This window comes from Hyla sarda, chromosome 10 (genome assembly GCF_029499605.1).
Source record: "Hyla sarda isolate aHylSar1 chromosome 10, aHylSar1.hap1, whole genome shotgun sequence".
NCBI classification, from domain to species: Eukaryota; Metazoa; Chordata; class Amphibia; order Anura; family Hylidae; genus Hyla; species Hyla sarda.
In genome coordinates, this window is record NC_079198.1 from 45,677,402 (window position 1) to 45,697,695 (window position 20,294).

The 20,294-nt window shown below is 43.9% G+C and overlaps 1 protein-coding gene across 4 annotated transcripts in view; it reads right to left on the reverse strand.

Moving 5' to 3' along the window:
• The window catches only part of LOC130294586 (coiled-coil domain-containing protein 153-like), a 524,168-nt gene extending 518,693 nt beyond the window's left edge, over positions 1-5,475 (reverse strand). Inside the window, exon 1 of one of the 4 annotated variants that reach the window (XM_056544647.1) lies at positions 5,031-5,475. In XM_056544647.1, the coding sequence (XP_056400622.1) occupies positions 5,031-5,052 (22 nt within the window). In that variant the 5' untranslated portion in view covers positions 5,053-5,475. The remainder of the gene's footprint in view (positions 1-5,030) is intronic. The other 3 variants (XM_056544648.1, XM_056544645.1, XM_056544646.1) reach the window with 3 other exon arrangements.
• Positions 5,476-20,294: the final 14,819 nt, after the last annotated feature.

Here is a 20,294-nt window from a genome sequence, read left to right on the forward strand (position 1 = left end):
ACTCTCCAAAATCCCCTTGTCGCTCCTTCGGTTCTGAGCCCTCTACTGCGCCCGCCGAACACTTTACATAGACATATGAGGTATCTGCTTACTCGAGAGAAATTGGGCTACAAATATAAGTATACATTTTCTCCTTTTACCCCTTGTAAAAAATAAAAAATAGGGTCTACAAGAACATGCAGGTGTAAAAAATGAAGTTTGTGAATTTTCTCCTTCACTTTCCTGCTATTCCTGTGAAACACCTAAAGGGTTAAAAGGCTGACCGAATATCATTTTGAATACTTTGGGGGATGCAGTTTTTATAATGGGGTCATTTGTGGGGTATTTCTAAGATGAAGACCCTTCAAATCCACTTCAAACCTGAACTGGTCCCTGAAAAATAGTGAGTTTGGAAATTTTGTGAAAAATTGGAAAATTGCTGCTGAACTTTGAAGCCCTCTGGTGTCTTCCAAAAGTAAAAACACATCAATTTTATGATGCAAACATAAAGTAGACATATTGTATATGTGAATAAAAAAAAATATTTTGAATATCCATTTTCCTTACAAGCAGAGAGCTTCAAAGTTAGAAAAATGCTAAATTTTAAAAATGTTCATAAAATTTTGGGATTTTTCACCAAGAAAGGATGCAAGTTACCAAAAAATGTTACCACTATGTTAAAGTAGAATATGTCACGAAAAAACATTCTGGGAATCAGAATGATAACTAAAAGCATTCCAGAGTTATTAATGTTTAAAGTGACAGTGGTCAGATGTTCAAAAAATGGCCGGGTCCTAAGGTGTAAAATGGCTGTGTCCTTAAGAGGTTAAAACCGCCTGAAAAAAATGCCAAAGTTAAAACCCACATGACATTTGTCTTTGTGTTTTTTCACTCTCATAGGCTCAACGTGCTGCGATTTTGAAAAACTGCCAAGGAGATTAAAAACGCCAAAAGGATTAAATAAATGCCAAACTGAAAAAAAAATGTTTTATTATGTTTACATTAAAATAGCCCCTTTCTACATTTTTGATATTGCCGGCTAAATTTTTAGGTCCCTGCCCACCCACATAAATTGGTCCCTGTCCAAAAATGTATAAAACATTTTTTATAAGAAAATAAAAATGTTGTTAAATGCAATTTTTTCCATCCCTACTGCATCCTTTTATTTAATTTTTTTTGGTACCCAACTAAGGCTGCATTCACACCTTGTTTAATACATACAGGTGCCTGATCCAGCTAGGGGAGGGGAAAACCGGGCGCTCCCGTGCCCCAGCCGGATCAGCCCGTGACTCCATTTACTTTAATGAGCCGACCGAAGTCAAACGGTGACTCCGGTCGGCTCAGATTTGACCCGTATGCGGTTTCCTGACCGGACCTAAAACCGTAGTATCCTACGGTATTAGGTCCAGTCCAAAACCGGATACGGGTCAAAACTGAGCTGACCGGAGTCACCGTTTGACTCCGGTCTGATCATTAAAGTAAATGGAGTCACGGGCTGATCCAGCTGGAGTATGGAAGTGCCCGGTTTTCCCCTCCCCCAGCCGGATCCGGCACCCGTACGTAAAAAGCCATGGTGTTTTTTCTGGTGTTTTTTTTTCTGGTGTTTTTTGGGGCCAGAGGAAAGTGGAAACAGCCTTAGTGTGCCGACAATTTGGGCGTGGCTTATTGTGAGTGTGGCTTGTTATGGGTGGGGTTTGGGGTGTGGCTCGTCACAGGGTGGGGTTTTTTCTTTTAGAATTTTCCCTTTAGGCTAAGTTTCCACTTGCTTTCTGGCAGTTTTTGGAAAACTGCCACTGCAGTTTTTTAGCCAAAGCCAGAAGTAGATTCAAAAGAAATAGGACATATAAAGGAAGGATTTACACTTCTCCTCCCTTATGGATCCACTTCTGAATTTGGATCAAAAACTGCAGTGGTAGTTTACCAAAAACTGACAGAAAAAAAACCAAGTGGAAACTTAGGCTAAGTTTCTACTTGTTTTTTTGTCCTGCCTTTTTTGGTTTGAAAAAAAACGTCCAAAAAAACGCCCGAAAAAACGCCAGTGCAATTTCCTGCAACTGGCGTTTTTTCAGGCGTTTTTTCTAGCGTTTTCTCATTTGTGTGCAAATTGCATTTTTGGCACCTTTGGCGGCTTTTTTTTGGTACCCAAAATTAGTTGGGTCCAAAAAAAAAAAAGGATGCAGTAGTGATATTTTTTTATTTTTATTTTAACGAAATGTATTTAACTAAATAAAAAAAAATTATAACTACATTTTAATAAATTTTTATTAAAGTGTGTGTGTTTCACTTTTTTTTCTCTATTTTTTACATTTTGTTCCATGATGGAAGTAGTAGTACCTGTACTAATAGACATATCGCCCCGAGTGTCAGTCGTGACACCCGATGCGATCGTCCATAATATAGCAGAGATGCGAGTGGCTCTATACAGCGCTCTCATCTCTGCTCTATACTCTTGCCAATGATGTGAATAGAAAATCACTCATTCATATTTTCCGCCCAGAGTGGTGATTGGCCGGATGGTTGCAGCCAATCACTGCTCTGAGGGAGGGAGTGGCCGGCCAGAGTACAGAGCAGAGATGCGAGAGCTGTACAGAGCCGCTCTGATTCTCTGCTATAGATAGGACGATCACAGCGGATGTCAGTAGTGATACCCGCTGTGATCTGTTCTTACCTGCAGGTACTACTACTCCCAACATGGAGCACACTCTGCTCCATGATGGGAGCTGTAGTACCTGCATTAATAGACAGATCGCAGCAAGTGTAACTTCTGACACCTGTTGCGATCTGTCTATTAATGCAGGTACTACAGCTCCCAGCATGGAGCAGAGTGTGCTCCATGTTGGGAGTAGTAGTACCTGCAATTAAGGAAAAATCACAGTGGATGTCACTCCTGACACCCACTGTGATCCTCCAGTATAATGTATAGATGCGGGCGGCTGCTCTTCTATGGTCCCCTGCACTGACGTATATATACACATATTCCTATTTCCCATGGAGAGCTGTGATTGGCTGGAACCATCTGGCCAATCGCAGCTCTCTGCAGGAAATATGAATAGGTGTATATATACATCAGTGCAGGGGACCAAAGAAGAGCGGCTGGCCGCATCTATACATTATAAAGGACGATAGCAACGGGCGATCTGTCAATTAGTACAGGTACTACTACTCCCATCATGGAACAATGTGTTCCATGCTGGGAGTAGTAGTACTACCTAAAATAAATGAAAAAAATAAAGAAAAAAAGTTAAAAACACACACACACACTACATTTTTATTATTGTCGGCTACATTTTTAGGGCCCCGCCCACATAAATTGATCCCTGTTTTAAAAAATAATAAAACTTTTGTTATAAAAAAAGATATATTTTGTTAGATACAATTTTTTCCTTCACTACTGTATCTTTTTTATATTTATTTTTTAATGGTATGCTATTTTTTTTAATGGTACGCTATGAAATTTTATTAAAAAAAGAATAAAAACGCCTGCAAAAACACCAAAGTTAAAGGAGTACTCTGATTTAAAAATGTATACCCCCCCCCCCCCCCCAATGTTCCCCTTGGCTGTACCTCTCTGCGCATGTACTTATTTCTGAAATCGGTCCAGCCATTCTCCCGCTGCGGGGCAACGTATTTTCTGCCACTTCCTGGTTATGGTGGTGTGGAGGATGACGTAAAAATCGTCATCCCCCATGCTGCCTTGCTACAATTTCCTGTCCCTCCGTGCCTCCCTCCTCCTCAACCCCTCCCCTCTCTCTTACCTAATAATTTTAATAAAAACGCCCCCCACTGCCGCCCATACCCCTAAACACACCCCTTTCATCTTTGTCTCCCTCCCCCTCCACTCCCCTGCACCAATGAAAGGGAGCTCCACCGCTGCAATCGGCTCCCAGCGTAGATGTAGCTATATGCTAAAAAAAAGTTACTAAGTCGTTTGTAGAATATCCCTGTTAGTTACGCCAGCGTAACTATCAGGGATATCATTGGCCTACAATTATCACGTCCGGTCCCAGCGAGATTGTATGTACGCACGCGCGGCTGGATCGCGCTGATAGGCGTGGGTATCCTACAGCTATCCCATGTCCGGTCCCAAGGAGATGGTATGTGCGCACGCGCGGCCGGATCAAACTGATTGGCGGAGGATATTCTGACGCGTTTGCACAGCCCAGCCAATGACGGCTGTGCAAACGAAGACTATATGAATATGCAAAGGATGGGAGTGACTGGATCGCGGTGAGGGGGGCAGGCTTAGAGAGGAGAAGACTGAGAGCGGTGACGTTTCGTTACAAAGATGGCCACGGTCGGGGAACGAAATTCATAATTCTGGCAGACAGGCTGTACTTCCGGATATCGTAAAAGTCAAGGATGCGTGCAAGCGAGACTACTGAGGTAATTGACTTTATTATATAACTTCGTGCTAGCTGTGCAATGCCATAAAATAACTTTTCTCCAGAGTACTCCTTTAATGCGATACGATTGCCCACAAGAGTCATTAAAGTTTTTGTTCAGCATGGATAACTATTTTAATTCAGACCAGCATAATACAGACCCCAGTATCAGACCCCTCCATAATATAGATCCCAGAATCAGACCCCTCCATAATACACTCCCCCCCCCCCCCCCCGTATTAGACCCCTCCATAATATAGACCCCTCCATAATAAAGACTCCAGAATCACACCCCTCAGTAATACACCCCAGTATCAGACCCCTCTATAATACAGACCCCAGAATCAGACCCCTTTGTAATCAGACCCCAGTTGCATCACGCAGTAGTTACATACAGTTGATTTTCTGATCAGCGTTGTCCTCTTCCACCTTCTTCCAGGAAAAGTCTCCTGGTTTGCTCCCTATCTGCCTGGGGCCCTCGCATACCACTCAGAAGCATCCCGTGCCATAGGTGGCACGCGTGCCAGGGGTTGCTGTCCCCTGCACTAGGATATATATACCAAAATAAACAAACTATACCCATACCAGGCCTTACACTATATACACCAAGCTATACATTGCACATACCACACAACACACTAGATACGCCAAGCTATATACTGCACATACCCGAAAGTACAAACCAGGTCATAATACTGTACACCGCACAGAAATTAGCCGGTTACCTCAGGCTCCACCGATGGCCCAACACCGTGTCGTGTCGTGCTCACTGCGATCACAGCTCGTCCTCGCTCCAGCACACTGAGACCAGGATCACTCTGCAGGCGCTGTGTAGAGAACATCTCCATGACTACTAAGGACGCCGGACACGTAAGATACACCGCTGAGACTGTTCAAAAGATCTGCAAAGGCGATTCTTATGTCCTGTACTTGCTCAAACAGGGTGGGCATTTGGGCGCGGAATGGGCAGTTGCCCAGGACCTTAAGTGCCAGGAGGCACGTTTGTGCGTTTTGCCGAGACTAGCCGTAAACGCTGCGGCGAAAAGCAGTGAGATTTCTGTGGTCCAACGCTCTTCAGGCAGCACAGAGGCCACAATTCAGCTTAGAGATACTTACAATGATATTACTGCTCACTGCCCTTACCACTCATGAGGAAGGTCATGCAGCTATTGTGGTGGGGGGGGGGGGGGGGGGGAGCACTATAGGTGAAATGGGGAGCAGTGTGTGAAGAGGGGGGACATTTTGGTCTGATCTAGGGGCTATCTCAATATTTGAAGGGGCAGAGGCGGCTCTAGACTTTCTGAGCTCTTAGGCAAAACTTGGACATGAGGCCCCCCATGAACATAATACATGCAAGTGATAATAAAAATAAACTATAAATAATCACTTAGGGGTATATTTAGGAAAACCTGTGCAAGAGAAAAAATGGCCAGTTGCCCATAGCAACTAATCAGATTACTTTTTTCATTTTTCAGAGGCTTTTCAGTCATGAAAGAAGCAATCTGGTTGCTATGGGCAACTGGTCACCTTTTCCTCTGCACAGGTTTTGATAAATCTACCCCTTGGTACTGTGATGTCACTGTGTATTATCCCTGTACTCTGATGTCACTATGTATTATCCCTGTACTGTGATGTCACTGTGTATTATCCCTATACTGTGACATCACTGTGCATTATCCCTGTACTGTAACATCACTGTGCACTATACCTGTACTGTGACATCACTGTGTATTATCCCTGTACTGTGACATCACTGTGTATATTATCCCTGTACTGTGACATCTCTGTGCATTATACCTGTACTGTGATGTCACTGTGTATTATCCCTGTACTGTGACATCACTGAGTATTATCTCTGTACTGTAACATCACTGTGCATTATCCCTGTACTGTGATGCCACTGTGTATTATCCCTGTACTGGGACATCACTGTGCATTTTCCCTGTACTGTGATGTCACTGTGTATTATCCCTATACTGTGACATCACTGTGTATTATCCCTGCACTGTGATATCACTGTGTTTATTATCCCTGTACTGTGACATCACTGTGTATTATGCCTGTACTGTGATATCACTGTGTATTATCCTTGTTCTATGACATCGCTGTGTATTATTCCTGTACTTTGACATCACTGTGTATTATTCCTGTACTGTGATACCACTGTGTGTATTATCCCTGTACTGTGACATCACTGTGTGTATTATCCCTGTTCTTTGACATCACTGTGTATAATTCCTGTACTGTGATATCACTGTGTTTATTATGCTGGTACTGTGACATCACTGTGTATTATTCCTGTACTGTGACATCACCGTGTTTATTATCCCTGTACTGTGACATCACTGTGTGTATTATCCCTGTACTGTGACATCACTGTGTGTATTATCCCTGTACTGTGACATCACTGTGTATAATTCCTGTACTGTGATATCACTGTGGTTACTATCTCTGTACTGTATTCCATTATTATCCTGGTACTGTGCCATCACTGTGTATTATTATCTCTGTACTGTAACATCACTGTGTATTATCCCTGTACTGTGACATCACTGTGTATTATTCCTGTACTTTGACATCATTGTGTATTATTCCTGTACTGTGATACTACTGTGTGTATTATCCCTGTACTTTGACATCACTGTGGAGTGGGTGCAACTGTGGAGTGGGTAAGTCTTTCTTTCTTGCACATAGTGGGATAACTGTTAAAGTTTAAACACCTTTTTTCATTTTTTTTTTTTCTCTGTTCCACCTCTAGGGGGAGGAGGAGTAGATTGGGCACAGGTGTATAAATCTTAGCTTGGGACTCTTATTGAGAGCTTGCTCTTCTGAGTGTTGCTGTGTAAGAGGGGGCGTGAAAGAGGAGTTTCAAAAACAGGAGGTTGAAAGCAGGAGGTTGAGATCGCTGTGAGTGTTAATTTCTGAACCCACAAGGTCTACCAAAAATTTGAAGGGTAATTTTGACTGTCTGTTTTTGCCTATACATTTGTGAAATCCCCATAACTAGATGGCCTCCATGTTGGAAAATGCAGTCCAATGTACATCCTGTTCAATGTATGCAATCCTTGAACAACAGTTTGAGGGTGCATATTGTTGTGCAAGATGTGTGCTAGTTGTTCGTTTGGAAGTCCAGATCCTGCATCTAGAGGGGCGACTGGCAACAATGAGAAGCATTAACAACATCGAGAGGAGTCTCCTGCTCACTGAGCTGGTACTCTCGGGAGTAGAGGTGGGGGAGGACAGTGGGACGGAGTTGCAGGACAGTCAGGCAGTTAGCTGGGTTACAGTTAGAAAGCGGGGTAGGGGAAAAAGTGTCAGGGAGGCTAGTCCTGAACTTGCACACCCCAACAAGTTTGCCCGCTTGGCAGATGAGGGGGATGCCATTACAGAGCTAGCAGAACTGCAGCAGGATACTGCCTCTGACCGCCAGGGGGGTGTCTGCTCCAGTAAGGAGGGAGGGAAGAGTACAGGGCAGGCCAGACAGGTACTAGTGGTGGGGGACTCAATTATTAGGGGGACAGACAGGGCGATCTGTCACAAAGACCGGGATCGCCGAACAGTGTGTTGTCTTCCTGGCGCACGAGTTCGGCACATCGCGGATCGGGTTGACAGGTTGCTGGGCGGGGCTGGAGAAGACCCAGCAGTCATGGTACATATTGGCACCAATGACAAAGTAAGAGGTAGGTGGAGTGTCCTTAAAAATGATTTCAGGGACTTAGGCCGCAAGCTTAAGGCAAGGACCTCCAAGGTAGTATTTTCTGAAATACTACCAGTGCCACGAGCCGCACCAGAGAGACAGCAGGAGATCAGGGAGGTAAACAAGTGGCTCAGAAGCTGGTGTAGGAAGGAAGGGTTTGGGTTCATGGAGAACTGGGCTGACTTCGCTGTCAGTTACCGGCTCTACCGTAGGGTCGGGCTGCACCTCAATGGGGAGGGTGCAGCTGTGCTTGGGGAGAAGATGGCTAGAAGGGTGGAGGAGTGTTTAAACTAGGGACTTGGGGGGAGGGAACCTACAGCAAAGAGGGGGAAGATAGTGTAGATAGAGAGGTGGGAATTATAAATTTACCTGGGGGTGGAGCGGAGGGAGGGGTTAGAATAGTTAATAGGAATAGGCTTCATAGAAAAATAAAACTTACACCCTTGAATCCCATTAACCCCAATAACATAAAAGATGGAAATGTAAAGTGTATGTTCACAAATGCCAGAAGCCTAGCAAATAAAATTGGGGAGCTTGAGGCCTTGATACTGGAGGAACATATTGATATAGTTGGGGTCACTGAGACATGGCTGGACTCCTCGCATGACTGGGCTGTCAATCTGCAGGGGTTTACATTGTTTCGCAAAGATAGAATGAACAGAAAAGGTGGCAGAGTCTGTCTGTATGTTAGAAGTGGTATGAAAGTCAGTGTGAACGATGCCATAGTGTTTGAAGATTCTGAGGATGTGGAATCACTGTGGGTAGAATTAAAAAAGGAGGGAAATACTGAAAAAATAATATTTGGTGTAATCTACAGACCCCCTAATATCACTGAAGAGATAGAAGGTCGGCTGCATGAACAAATAGAGAGGGCCGCCCGGGCAGGTACAGTGGTAATAATGGGAGATTTTAACTATACAGATATAGATTGGGGTCCGGGGTTGGCTAAAACTACAAAGGGGCGACAATTCCTATATTTATTGCAGGATAATTTTATGGGCCAGTTTGTGGAGGACCCAACAAGAAGTGATGCCTCGTTGGATCTGATCATTTCCAACAACGCAGAGCTGGTTGGTAATGTAACTGTGAGGGAAAACCTTGGTAATAGCGACCACAATATAGTTACTTTTGACTTAAAATGTAGAAAACAAAGACTGACAGGGAAGCCAAAAACATATAACTTTAAAAAGGCAAACTTCCCTGGGCTGAGGGCTGCACTACAGGACATAGACTGGGGGGGAGGTGTTCTCAAATACTGATACAGAAGGCAAATGGGACATCTTTAAATCAACTCTAAATAACTATACAGCTAAATATATACCAAAGGGGAACAAATATAAACGATTAAAACTAAATCCTACATGGCTGACAAATGATGTTAAAAGAGCAATAAACAACAAAAAAATAGCCTTCAAAAAATACAAATCTGATGGGTCAGCTATAACATTTAAACAGTACAAAGAGCTTAATAAAATCTGTAAAAATGTAATAAAAACAGCAAAAATTCAAAATGAGAGACAGGTGGCCAAAGAAAGCAAAACTAATCCTAAATATTTTTTTAGATACATAAATGCAAAAAAACCAAGGACAGAGCATGTAGGACCCCTTAATAATGATAATGGGGAGATTGTCACAGGTGATAAAGAGAAGGCGGAGCTACTGAATGGGTTCTTTAGTTCTGTATACACTATGGAAAAAGGAGCTGACATTGGCCAGGTCAGTGCTGGTAACACATCATGTAATGTACTGAACTGGCTTAACCCCTTAAGGACTCAGGGTTTTTCCGTTTTTGCACTTTCGTTTTTTACTCCTTACCTTTTAAAAATCATAACCCTTTCAATTTTCCACCTAAAAATCCATATTATGGGTTATTTTTTGCGTCGCCAATTCTACTTTGCAGTGACATTAGTCATTTTACCCAAAAATGCACGCACGGCGAAACGGAAAAAAAAATCATTGTGCGACAAAATCGAAAAAAAACGCCATTTTGTAACTTTTGGGGGCTTCCGTTTCTACGCAGTGCATATTTCAGTAAAAATTACACCTTATCATTATTCTGTAGGTCCATACGGTTAAAATGATACCCTACTTATATAGGTTTGATTTTGTCGCAATTCTGGAAAAAATCATAACTACATGCAGGAAAATTTATACGTTTAAAAATGTCATCTTCTGACCCGTATAACTTTTTTATTTTTCCACGTACCAGGGCGGTATGAGGACTCATTTTCTGCGCCGTGATCTGAAGTTTTTATCGGTATGATTTTTGTTTTGTTCGGACTTTTTGATCACTTTTTATTCATTTTTTTAATGGTATAAAAAGTGACCAAAATACGCTTTTTTGGACTTTGGAATTTTTTTGCGCGTACGCCATTGACCGTGCGGTTTAATTAATTATATATTTTTATAGTTCGGACATTTACGCACGCGGCGATACCACATATATATATATATATTTTTTTACACTGTTTTATTTTTTTATGGGAAAAGGGGTTCAAACTTTTATTAGGGAAGGGGTTAAATGACCTTTATTAACACTTTTTTTTTACATTTTTTTTGCAGTGTTATAGGTCCCATAGGGACCTATAACACTGCACACACTGATCTCCTATGCTGATCACTGGCGTGTATTAACACGCCTGTGATCAGCATTATCGGCGCTTGACTGCTCCTGCCTGGATCTCAGGCACGGAGCAGTCATTCACCGATCGGACACCGAGGAGGCAGGTAAGGGCCCTCCCGGTGTCCGGTCAGATGTTCGGGACGCCGCGATTTCACCGCGGCGGTCCCGAACAGCCCGACTGAGCAGTCGGGTCACTTTCAGTTTCACTTTAGAAGCGGTGGTCAGCTTTGACCGCTGCTTCTAAAGGGTTAATACCGCACATCGCCGCAATCGGCGATGTGTGGTATTAGCCGCGGGTCCCGGCCGTTGATGAGCGCCGGGACCGACGCGATATGATGCAGTAAATATACGTCCTGCGTCGTTAAGGGGTTAATGTAGAGATGGTACAAGGTAAGTTAAGTAATATAAATGTAAGCAAATCTCCAGGGCCAGATGGATTGCACCCAAGAGTTCTTAGAGAGGTAAGTTCAGTAATATCTGTACCCCTGTTCATGATATTTAGAGATTCACTGGTGTCTGGTATTGTGCCAAGGGACTGGGGCAAGGCGAATGTGGTGCCAATCTTCAAAAAGGGCTCTCGGTCTTCCCCAGGAAACTATAGACCGGTAAGTTTAACGTGCATTGTGGGTAAATTGTTTGAAGGACTTATAAGGGATTACATACAGGAATACATAGGGGATAATAGCATTATAAGTGATAGCCAGCATGGGTCTACTAAGGATAGAAGTTGTCAAACCAATCTAATTTGCTTTTATGAAGAGGTGAGCAGAAGCCTTGACAGAGGAATGGCTGTGGATATAGTGTTTCTGGATTTTGCTAAAGCGTTTGATACTGTCCCTCATAGACGTCTGACAGGTAAGTTAAGGTCTTTGGGCTTGGAAACTTTAGTTTGTAACTGGATTGAACACTGGCTCATGGATCGTACCCAGAGAGTGGTGGTCAATGATTCGTACTCTGATTGGTCCCCGGTAATTAGTGGTGTACCCCAAGGTTGTGTACTGGGACCGCTGTTGTTTAATTTATTTATCAATGATATAGAGGATGGCATTAACAGCTCTGTTTCTATCTTTGCAGATGACACCAAGCTTTGTAGCACGGTCCAGTCTATAGAGGAGGTGTATAGGTTACAAGATGACTTGGATAGACTAAGTGTCTGGGCATCCACTTGGCAAATGAGGTTCAATGTGGATAAATGTAAAGTTATGCATCTGGGTACTAATAACCTGCATGCGTCGTATGTCTTAGGGGGGATTAAACTGGCAGAGTCACTGGTAGAGAAGGATCTGGGTGTACTTGTAGATCACAGACTACAGAATAGCATGCAATGTCAGGCTGCTGCTTCCAAGGCCGGCAGGATATTGTCATGTATAAAAAGAAATAAAAAAAGCACAAACGGATGCGCTCCGTAGTGTAACACCAAAGGTGAGTTGGTAACGCTAAGTGTGAATTGCGCTTACCACATGAAGTTGTACTCCAACCAAGTACAACAATGGAACAGGGTGTATCATCAAAGGGTCTCTGCAGCTTCGTCCCGCTGAAATAGAATCACGATAAAAACAAGCAATCTCCAGGTAGCAGAGCGGGATCAATGGAAGCGCTGAGACCAGATAAGAAGTTAAAAGGATTTATTTCCCATAATGCAACACGTTTCACGGTCACCCGCTTCCTCAGGCATGCCTGAGGAAGCGGGTGACCATGAAACGCGTTGCATTATGGGAAATAAATCCTTTTAACTTCTTATCTGGTCTCAGCGCTTCCATTGATCCCGCTCTGCTACCTGGAAATTGCTTGTTTTTATCGTGATGTATAAAAAGAGGCATGGACTCGAGGGACCGGGACATAATACTCCCCCTTTATAGAGCATTGGTACGGCCTCACCTGGAATATGCTGTTCAGTTTTGGTCACCTGTCCATAAAAGGGACACTGTGGAGCTGGAAAGGGTGCAGAAATGCGCGACTAAACTAATATGGGGCATGGAACATCTTAGCTATGAGGAGCGATTAAAGGAGTTACAATTGTTTAGTCTTGAGAAGAGACGTTTAAGGGGGATATGATAAACGTATATAAGTATATTAATGGCCCATACAAAAAATATGGAGAAAAACTGTTCCAGGTTAACCCCCCCCCCAAAGGACGAGGGGGCACTCCCTCTTTCTGGAGAAGAAAAAGTTAAGCCTCAAGGGGCGACACGCCTTCTTTACCATGAGAACTGTGAGCTTATGGAACAGTCTACCTCAGGAACTGGTCACAGCAGGAAAAATTTGCAGCTTTAAAACAGGATTAGATACATTCCTGGAACAAAATAACATTAATGCTTATGAAGAAATATAAAATCCCATCCCTTCCCCAATATCGCGCCACACCCCTACCCTTCAATTCCCTGGTTGAACTTGATGGACATATGTCTTTTTTCGACCGTACTAACTATGTAACTATGTAACTGTATATAATTCCTGTACTGTGATATCACTGTGTTTATTATCCTGGTACTGTGACATCACTGTGTATTATTCCTGTACTGTGACATCACCGAGTTTATTATCCCTGTACTGTGACATCACTGTGTGTATTATCCCTGTACTGTGATATCACTCTGTGTATTATCCCTGTACTGTGACATCACTGTGTATAATTCCTGTACTGTGATATCACTGTGTTTATTATCCTGGTACTGTGACATCACTGTGTATTATCCCTGTACTGTGACATCACTGAGTATTATCTCTGTACTGTAACATCACTGTGCATTATCCCTGTACTGTGATGCCACTGTGTATTATCCCTGTACTGGGACATCACTGTGCATTATCCCTGTACTGTGATGTCACTGTGTATTATCCCTATACTGTGACATCACTGTGTATTATCCCTGCACTGTGATATCACTGTGTTTATTATCCCTGTACTGTGACATCACTGTGTATTATGCCTGTACTGTGATATCACTGTGTATTATCCCTGTTCTATGACATCGCTGTGTATTATTCCTGTACTTTGACATCACTGTGTATTATTCCTGTACTGTGATACCACTGTGTGTATTATCCCTGTACTGTGACATCACTGTGTGTATTATCCCTGTTCTTTGACATCACTGTGTATAATTCCTGTACTGTGATATCACTGTGTTTATTATGCTGGTACTGCGACATCACTGTGTATTATTCCTGTACTGTGACATCACTGTGTTTATTATCCCTGTACTGTGACATCACTGTGTGTATTACCCCTGTACTGTGACATCACTGTGTATTATCTCGGTACGGTGACATCCCTGTGTATTATCCCCATACGGTGAACTCACTGTATTTTATCCCTGTACTGTGACATCACTGTGCATATTATCCCTGTATTGTGAAGTCACTGTGTATATTTACCTTGTACTGTGAGTCACAATACAGCGTTAAAGGGTACCTCTCATCAAAAAAACTTTTGATATATTATAGATTAATATATGCAGAATAACTTTACAATTGCATGTTATTAAAAAATATGCTTCTTTCTATTTAATTTTCCACTTTGAAGAAATGACCACTATGGGTCTCCCTACCAGTCCTGGCAGCAAGCATTTCAGACTCATGCTGGAGTCCTAAACACTACGAGCTGCCAGTCTGCTTTGTTCACAAAGGAGAACACTCAGCTGCCAGCCTGCTTTGTTCACAGCCTGTTTGGCTGTGAACAAAGCAGGCTGGCAGCTCTGAGTGTTTAGGACTCCAGCATGTGTCAGAAATGCTTGCTGACAGGACTGATCGGGAAACATACAATAGAAAGAAGCATATTTTTCATTAACATGCTATTGGAAAGTTTTTCAACATTCATTAATCTAAAATATATCAAAAGTTTATTTGATTAGAGGTACCCTTTAATATGCACAGTGATGTCACAGTACAAGGAAAATACACAAAGTAATGTCACAGTACAGGGATAATACACACAGTGATGTCACAGTACAGGGTTATTATACACAGTGATGTCACAGTACAGGTTTATTATATTATACACAGTGATGTCACATTACAGGGTTAATATACACTGTGGCATCATGGTACAGGGATAATATACACAGTGATGTCACAGTACAGGGTTATTATATTATACACAGTGATGTCACATTACAGGGTTAATATACACTGTGGCATCATGGTACAGGGATAATATACACAGTGATGTCACAGTACAGGGATAATATACACAGTGATGTCACAGTACAGGTATAATATACATAGTGATGTCACAGTACAGGGATAGTACACAGTGATGTCACAGTAAGGAGATAACATACACAGTGATGTCACAGTACAGGGTTAAACACAGTGACATCACATTACAGGTTTATGCACAGTGATGTCATGATGTCACAGTATAAACAGAGTGTGAGTGTACAGCTGATGGCACTGTGTTCATGTGGGGTGGGTAAGTAGTACTGTTGTAGAGTGTATATATATATATATATATATATATATATATATATATATATACATATATAATCATGGGCCAACCTGGGCAGTCGGCAGCATGTATACACATTTTCATATAGTCGGCTGGGCCGGCGGACGATACCTGCAGAATGCAGAGTAGTGGTGGAGGCACTCACTCAGGCATGGGCAGCCAGGCACTGGGGCCGTGTGCTAAACATAGCCCGGGACCCGACAGTAGCCGTTTGAATCCTACCAGTCTCAGGCTCCCATCGGCTTAAAGGGTAGCTCCCACCATCACTTTTTTTCTTTTTTCTGTCCCTGTCTATTACCCATCTATCCCTAACCCCCTCCCTGCCTTTAAATTTTTTTTTTACGTATTAAAAATGCCTTTTGTCTGCCTGACAGTGTGCTCACTACCAGGCAGACTTCCCCAGCAGGCACCACGTCACTGATGCCTGCTGGGGCCGACCGTAGTTCACCTATACAGGGTGCCTCCAGCTGTTTCACCACTGCAACTCCCAGCTTGCCCTGACATCTATTGGCTGTCAGGGCATGCTGGGAGTTGTAGTGGGGAAACAACTGGAGGCACCCTGTATAGGTGAACACCGGATCTGTGATGGCCGCACATACCGCTCCCCGCCGCGCAGCCCGCAACCCTCCTGGCCCCGACGCGCTGCTCAACCCACTCCCCGGCAGAAGAACAGTCACAGCAGCCCACAACCCCCCCCCCCCCCCCCCGGCAAAAGAACAGTGACAGCAGCCCGCAACCCCCCACCCCCCCACCCCATCGCGCCGCTCAACTCACTCCCCCTTCCCTTAGTTCACCCATTCAGAGTACCCCCTTCCCGCCGCGCAGCCCGCAACCCCCCCAGCCCCTCCGCTCAACCCACTCCTCCTCCCCACCCCCCTTAGTTCACCTATTCAGTGTCCCTCCAGCTGTTTCCCCACTACAACTCCCAGCTTGCCCTGACATCTATTGGCTGTCAGGACATGCTGGGAGTTGTAGTGGGGAAACTGGAGCCCCCCCCCCCCCCCGGAATAATACCTTACCTTACCCGGGAGCCTGTGCGCATCCACTTCCTGCAAAGCGCTCCCTCCCGCCTGTTTGATTGACAGGCGGGAGCGAGCACCGCAGTGACTGAATTTCGACTCGTTGCCAGTCTTCAATGAGTCGAAATTCTGTAGTGACGTCACTGCAGAATGCATTCGGCCATTAGGAGGGCGACCCCTAGTGGCCGAATTTAAAAGTGATTTTAAACTGGTTTAAAATCACTTTTTTTTTTATTAAAGTATATTAGAGATATGTTGTAGTACTTAAGTACTACAACATATCAATTTTTTTATTTCATGACAGTGCCCATTTAAGAAAAAAAAGAGAAAGCAGATCGGACCCTAACAGGTCGGATGCAAATGGCCATGTAAACCTAGCCTAACTGTGCTAAGGGTGCACAAAACATAGGTACACCCACAGGCTTAGGAACTGGAAGGGACGCATTCTCAGCTTCTGCATAAGTCACATTCAACTCTGGGGCACGGTTTTCTTCAGGACACCCCAACTCACTGTGTAAGGTACTGAACAGCTGTAGATTGCATGGTGAGGGGGGAGAGGGGTCACCTTCAGTAGGGACAGACCTCCAGAGCTGCCCCACAACCCTCCTGTTACATGCATTATGCCCCAGTCACCTCCAGAGCTGCCCCACAACCATAATGTTACATGCATTATCCCCCAGTCACCTCCAGAGCTGCACTCACTATTCTGCCATAACATCACGTCTCATCCTCCAGAGCTGCACTCACTACTTTGCCATTACATAACATCTTAACTTCCAGTTACCTCCAGAGCTGCACTCACTCTTCTACCATTACATCACATCTTATCCTCATGTCACCTCAGTCAGTGTTTTTCTGTTATATAAAAACTTGTCCTCCAGTAACCTTCAAAGCTGCACTCACTATTCTGCTATTACATCATGTCTTATCATCAAGAGCTACAGAGATACATTATGATTCTTCACATGACCCTCGTGAATGGATCCCTGCTCAAACTGTACATACTAGGTAAATCTTATACGAAAGTAATCTCATGTCAGGTACCCCTAGAAACAGGATTTGATGGAGAATCTAAACATAGGAAAATTATGTGGGAGCCTGGTCCATGATGGAGGAATTTTTCTATTTCTTGGGTATAAGTGTATGGCTGGGAGGGATGGCATTTTTTTCTCCTCTCTTTTCAGCACAGAGGCTAAACCAAGAGGTGTCACCTGCCCACAGCAAGGTATAAAACTGCTGACTTAGGCTCCTTTCACACTACCGCTACTGTCCACCAGAAAAAATTAGTGAATGTGACGTCTTTTTCTCCCACTATCTTCTGGAGGAATAACGGCTGCAATATCAGACATCAGAATGGAATCCCATTCAAGTGAATGGGATCCTCCTTGCCCGTTATGCCTCCCGTTGGGCTCCATTACACTGACAGCTTATAAGGAAAATGGATATTCCAAATAAATTATATATTGATTCACATATACAATATGTCTACTTTATGTTGGCATCATAAAGTTGACATGTTTTTACTTTTGGAAGACATCAGAGGGCTTCAAAGTTCAGCAGCAATTTTTCCCAAAATTTTCAAAATCGGTTTTGAAGTGGATTTGAAATATTAGAAATACCCCACAAATGACCCCATTATAAAAACTGCACCCCTTAAAGTATCCAAAATGACATTCAGAAAGTGTGTTAACCCTTTAGGTGTTTCACAGGAATAGCAGCAAAGTGAATGAGAAAATTCAAAATCTTCATTTTTTACACTTGCATGTTCTTTTAGACCCAGTGGTAATAGGAGAAAAAGCCCCGCAAAATTTGTAACCCAATGTTTTCTCTCGAGTAAGAAAATACCTCATATGTGTATGTCAAGTGTTCGGAGGGCGCAGTAGAGGGCTCAGAAGGAAAGGAGCAACAATGGGATTTTGGAGAGTGAATTTTGCTGAAATGGTTTTTGGGGGGCATGTCACATTTAGGAAGCCCCTATGGTACCAGAACAGCAGAAAACCCCATATACCCCATACCATTTTGGAAACTACACCCCTCAAGGCACATAACAAGGGGTCCAGTTAGCCTTAACACCCCACAGGTGTTTGACGACTTTTCGTTAAATTCGGATGTGTAAATGAAAAAAAATGTTTTCACTAAAGTGCAGTTTTCCCCAAAATTTACAATTTTTACAAAGGGTAATGAGAGAAAATGTCCCCAAAAATTTGTAAACCCATCTCTTCTGAGTATGGAAATACCCCATGCTCTGTGGGCGAACTACAATGCTCAGAAGAGAAGGAGTCACATTTGGCTTTTTAAAAGAAATGCACCCCCGGAGCATTTTACGTCCACATATGGGGTATTTCCGTACTCAGGAGACATTGTGTTACAAATTTTGGGGGTCATTTTATCCTTTTACTGCTTGTGAAAATAAAAATTATGGGGCAACACCAGCATGTTAGTGTAGCCCCCCCACAGGCTGGTGTAGCCCCCAACTTTTCCTTTTCATAAGGGGTAAAAGGAGAGAAAGCCCCCCAAAATTTGTAGTGCAATTTCTCCCGAGTACGGAAATACCCCATATGTGGCCCTAAACTGTTTCCTTGTAATACAACAGGAGAGCGCCATGCGCATTTGAGGACTAAATTAAGGATTGCATTGGGGTGGACATAGGGGTATTCTACGCCAGTGATTACCAAACAGGGTGCCTCCAGCTGTTGCTAAACTCCCAGCATGCCTGGACAGTCAGTGGCTGTCCAGAAATGCTGGGAGTTGTTGTTTTGCAACAGCTGAAGGCGCCGTTTTGGAAACACTGCCGTACAATACGTTTTTCATTTTTATTGGGGGGACAGTGTAAGGGGGTGTTTATGTAGTGTTTTACCATTTATTATGAGTTAGTGTAGTGTAGTGTTTTTAGGGTACATTCGCACTGGAGTGTAATGGTGAGTTTCCCACTAGGAGTTTGCAATGCGGCGAAAAATTTTCCGCAGCCCAAACTTGAAGCAGGAAACTTACTGTAAACCTGCCTGTGTGAATGTACATTCACATGGGGGGGGGGGGGGGGGTAAATCTCCAGCTGTTTCAAAACTACAACTCCCAGCATTACTGACAGACCGTGCATGCTGGGAGTTGTACTTTTGCAACAGCTGGAGGCACGCTGGTTGGAAAACCTTCAGTTGGGTTCTGTTACCTAACTCAGTATTTTCCAACCAGTGTGCCTCCAGCTGTTGAAAAACTACAACTCCCAGCATGTGCTGATCACCGGAAGGCATGCTGGGATATGTAGTTAGGCAACAGCTGGAGGTACGCAACTACAACTCCCAGCATGCCGAGACAGCTGTTTGCTGTTTGGGCATGCTGGGATGTGCAGTTTTGCAACATCTGGAGGACTACAGTTTAGAGACCACTGCAGAGTGATCTCCAAACTGTGGCCCTCCAGATGTTGCAAAATTACAAATCCCAGCATGCCCAGACAGCAAACAGCTGTTTGAGCATACTAGGAGTTGTAGTTTTGCAAGATCTGGAGGAATACAGTTTTGAAACCACTGTATAGTGGTCTCAAACTGTAGCCCTCCAGCTGTTGCAAAACTACATATTCCAGCGTGCCCAAACAGCTGTCTTGGCATGCTGGGAGTTGTAGTTTTGCAACATCTGGAGGGCTACATTTTAGAGACCACTGTATAGTGGTCTCAAACTGTACCCTCCAGATGTTGCTAGGCAACTCACCGGCTTCCATTGGATCCAGGGAGCCAGCCGCACGACATCGCTGGCCGCCGATCACCGTCGCCTGCTGCCTCCGGATGGGTAAGTGGATCTTCTGCCGTCGGTCCTCTTTGGTTTCCCCGTTCGGCCCCGCCTATTGTGATTGGGCAGTACGGCGAAAACAAAAGTTAACCCCCTCGCCCCCGATCTGCAATTGGTCGTCGCTTCTGGCAACCAATAGCAGGGATAGGAGGGGTGGCACCCCTGCCACCTCTCACCTATCCCCTTATATACTGGGTCACCAAAGACCCGTATGACCCGGAATCGGCGCAAATCGCAGGTGTGAATTCACCTGCGATTTGCACCGATCGCCGACATGGGGGGTCTGATGATCCACCTGGGCATTTGTGCGGGGTGCCTGCTGATCGATATCAGCAGTCACCCCGGTCCCTGCCCGGCGCGCGGC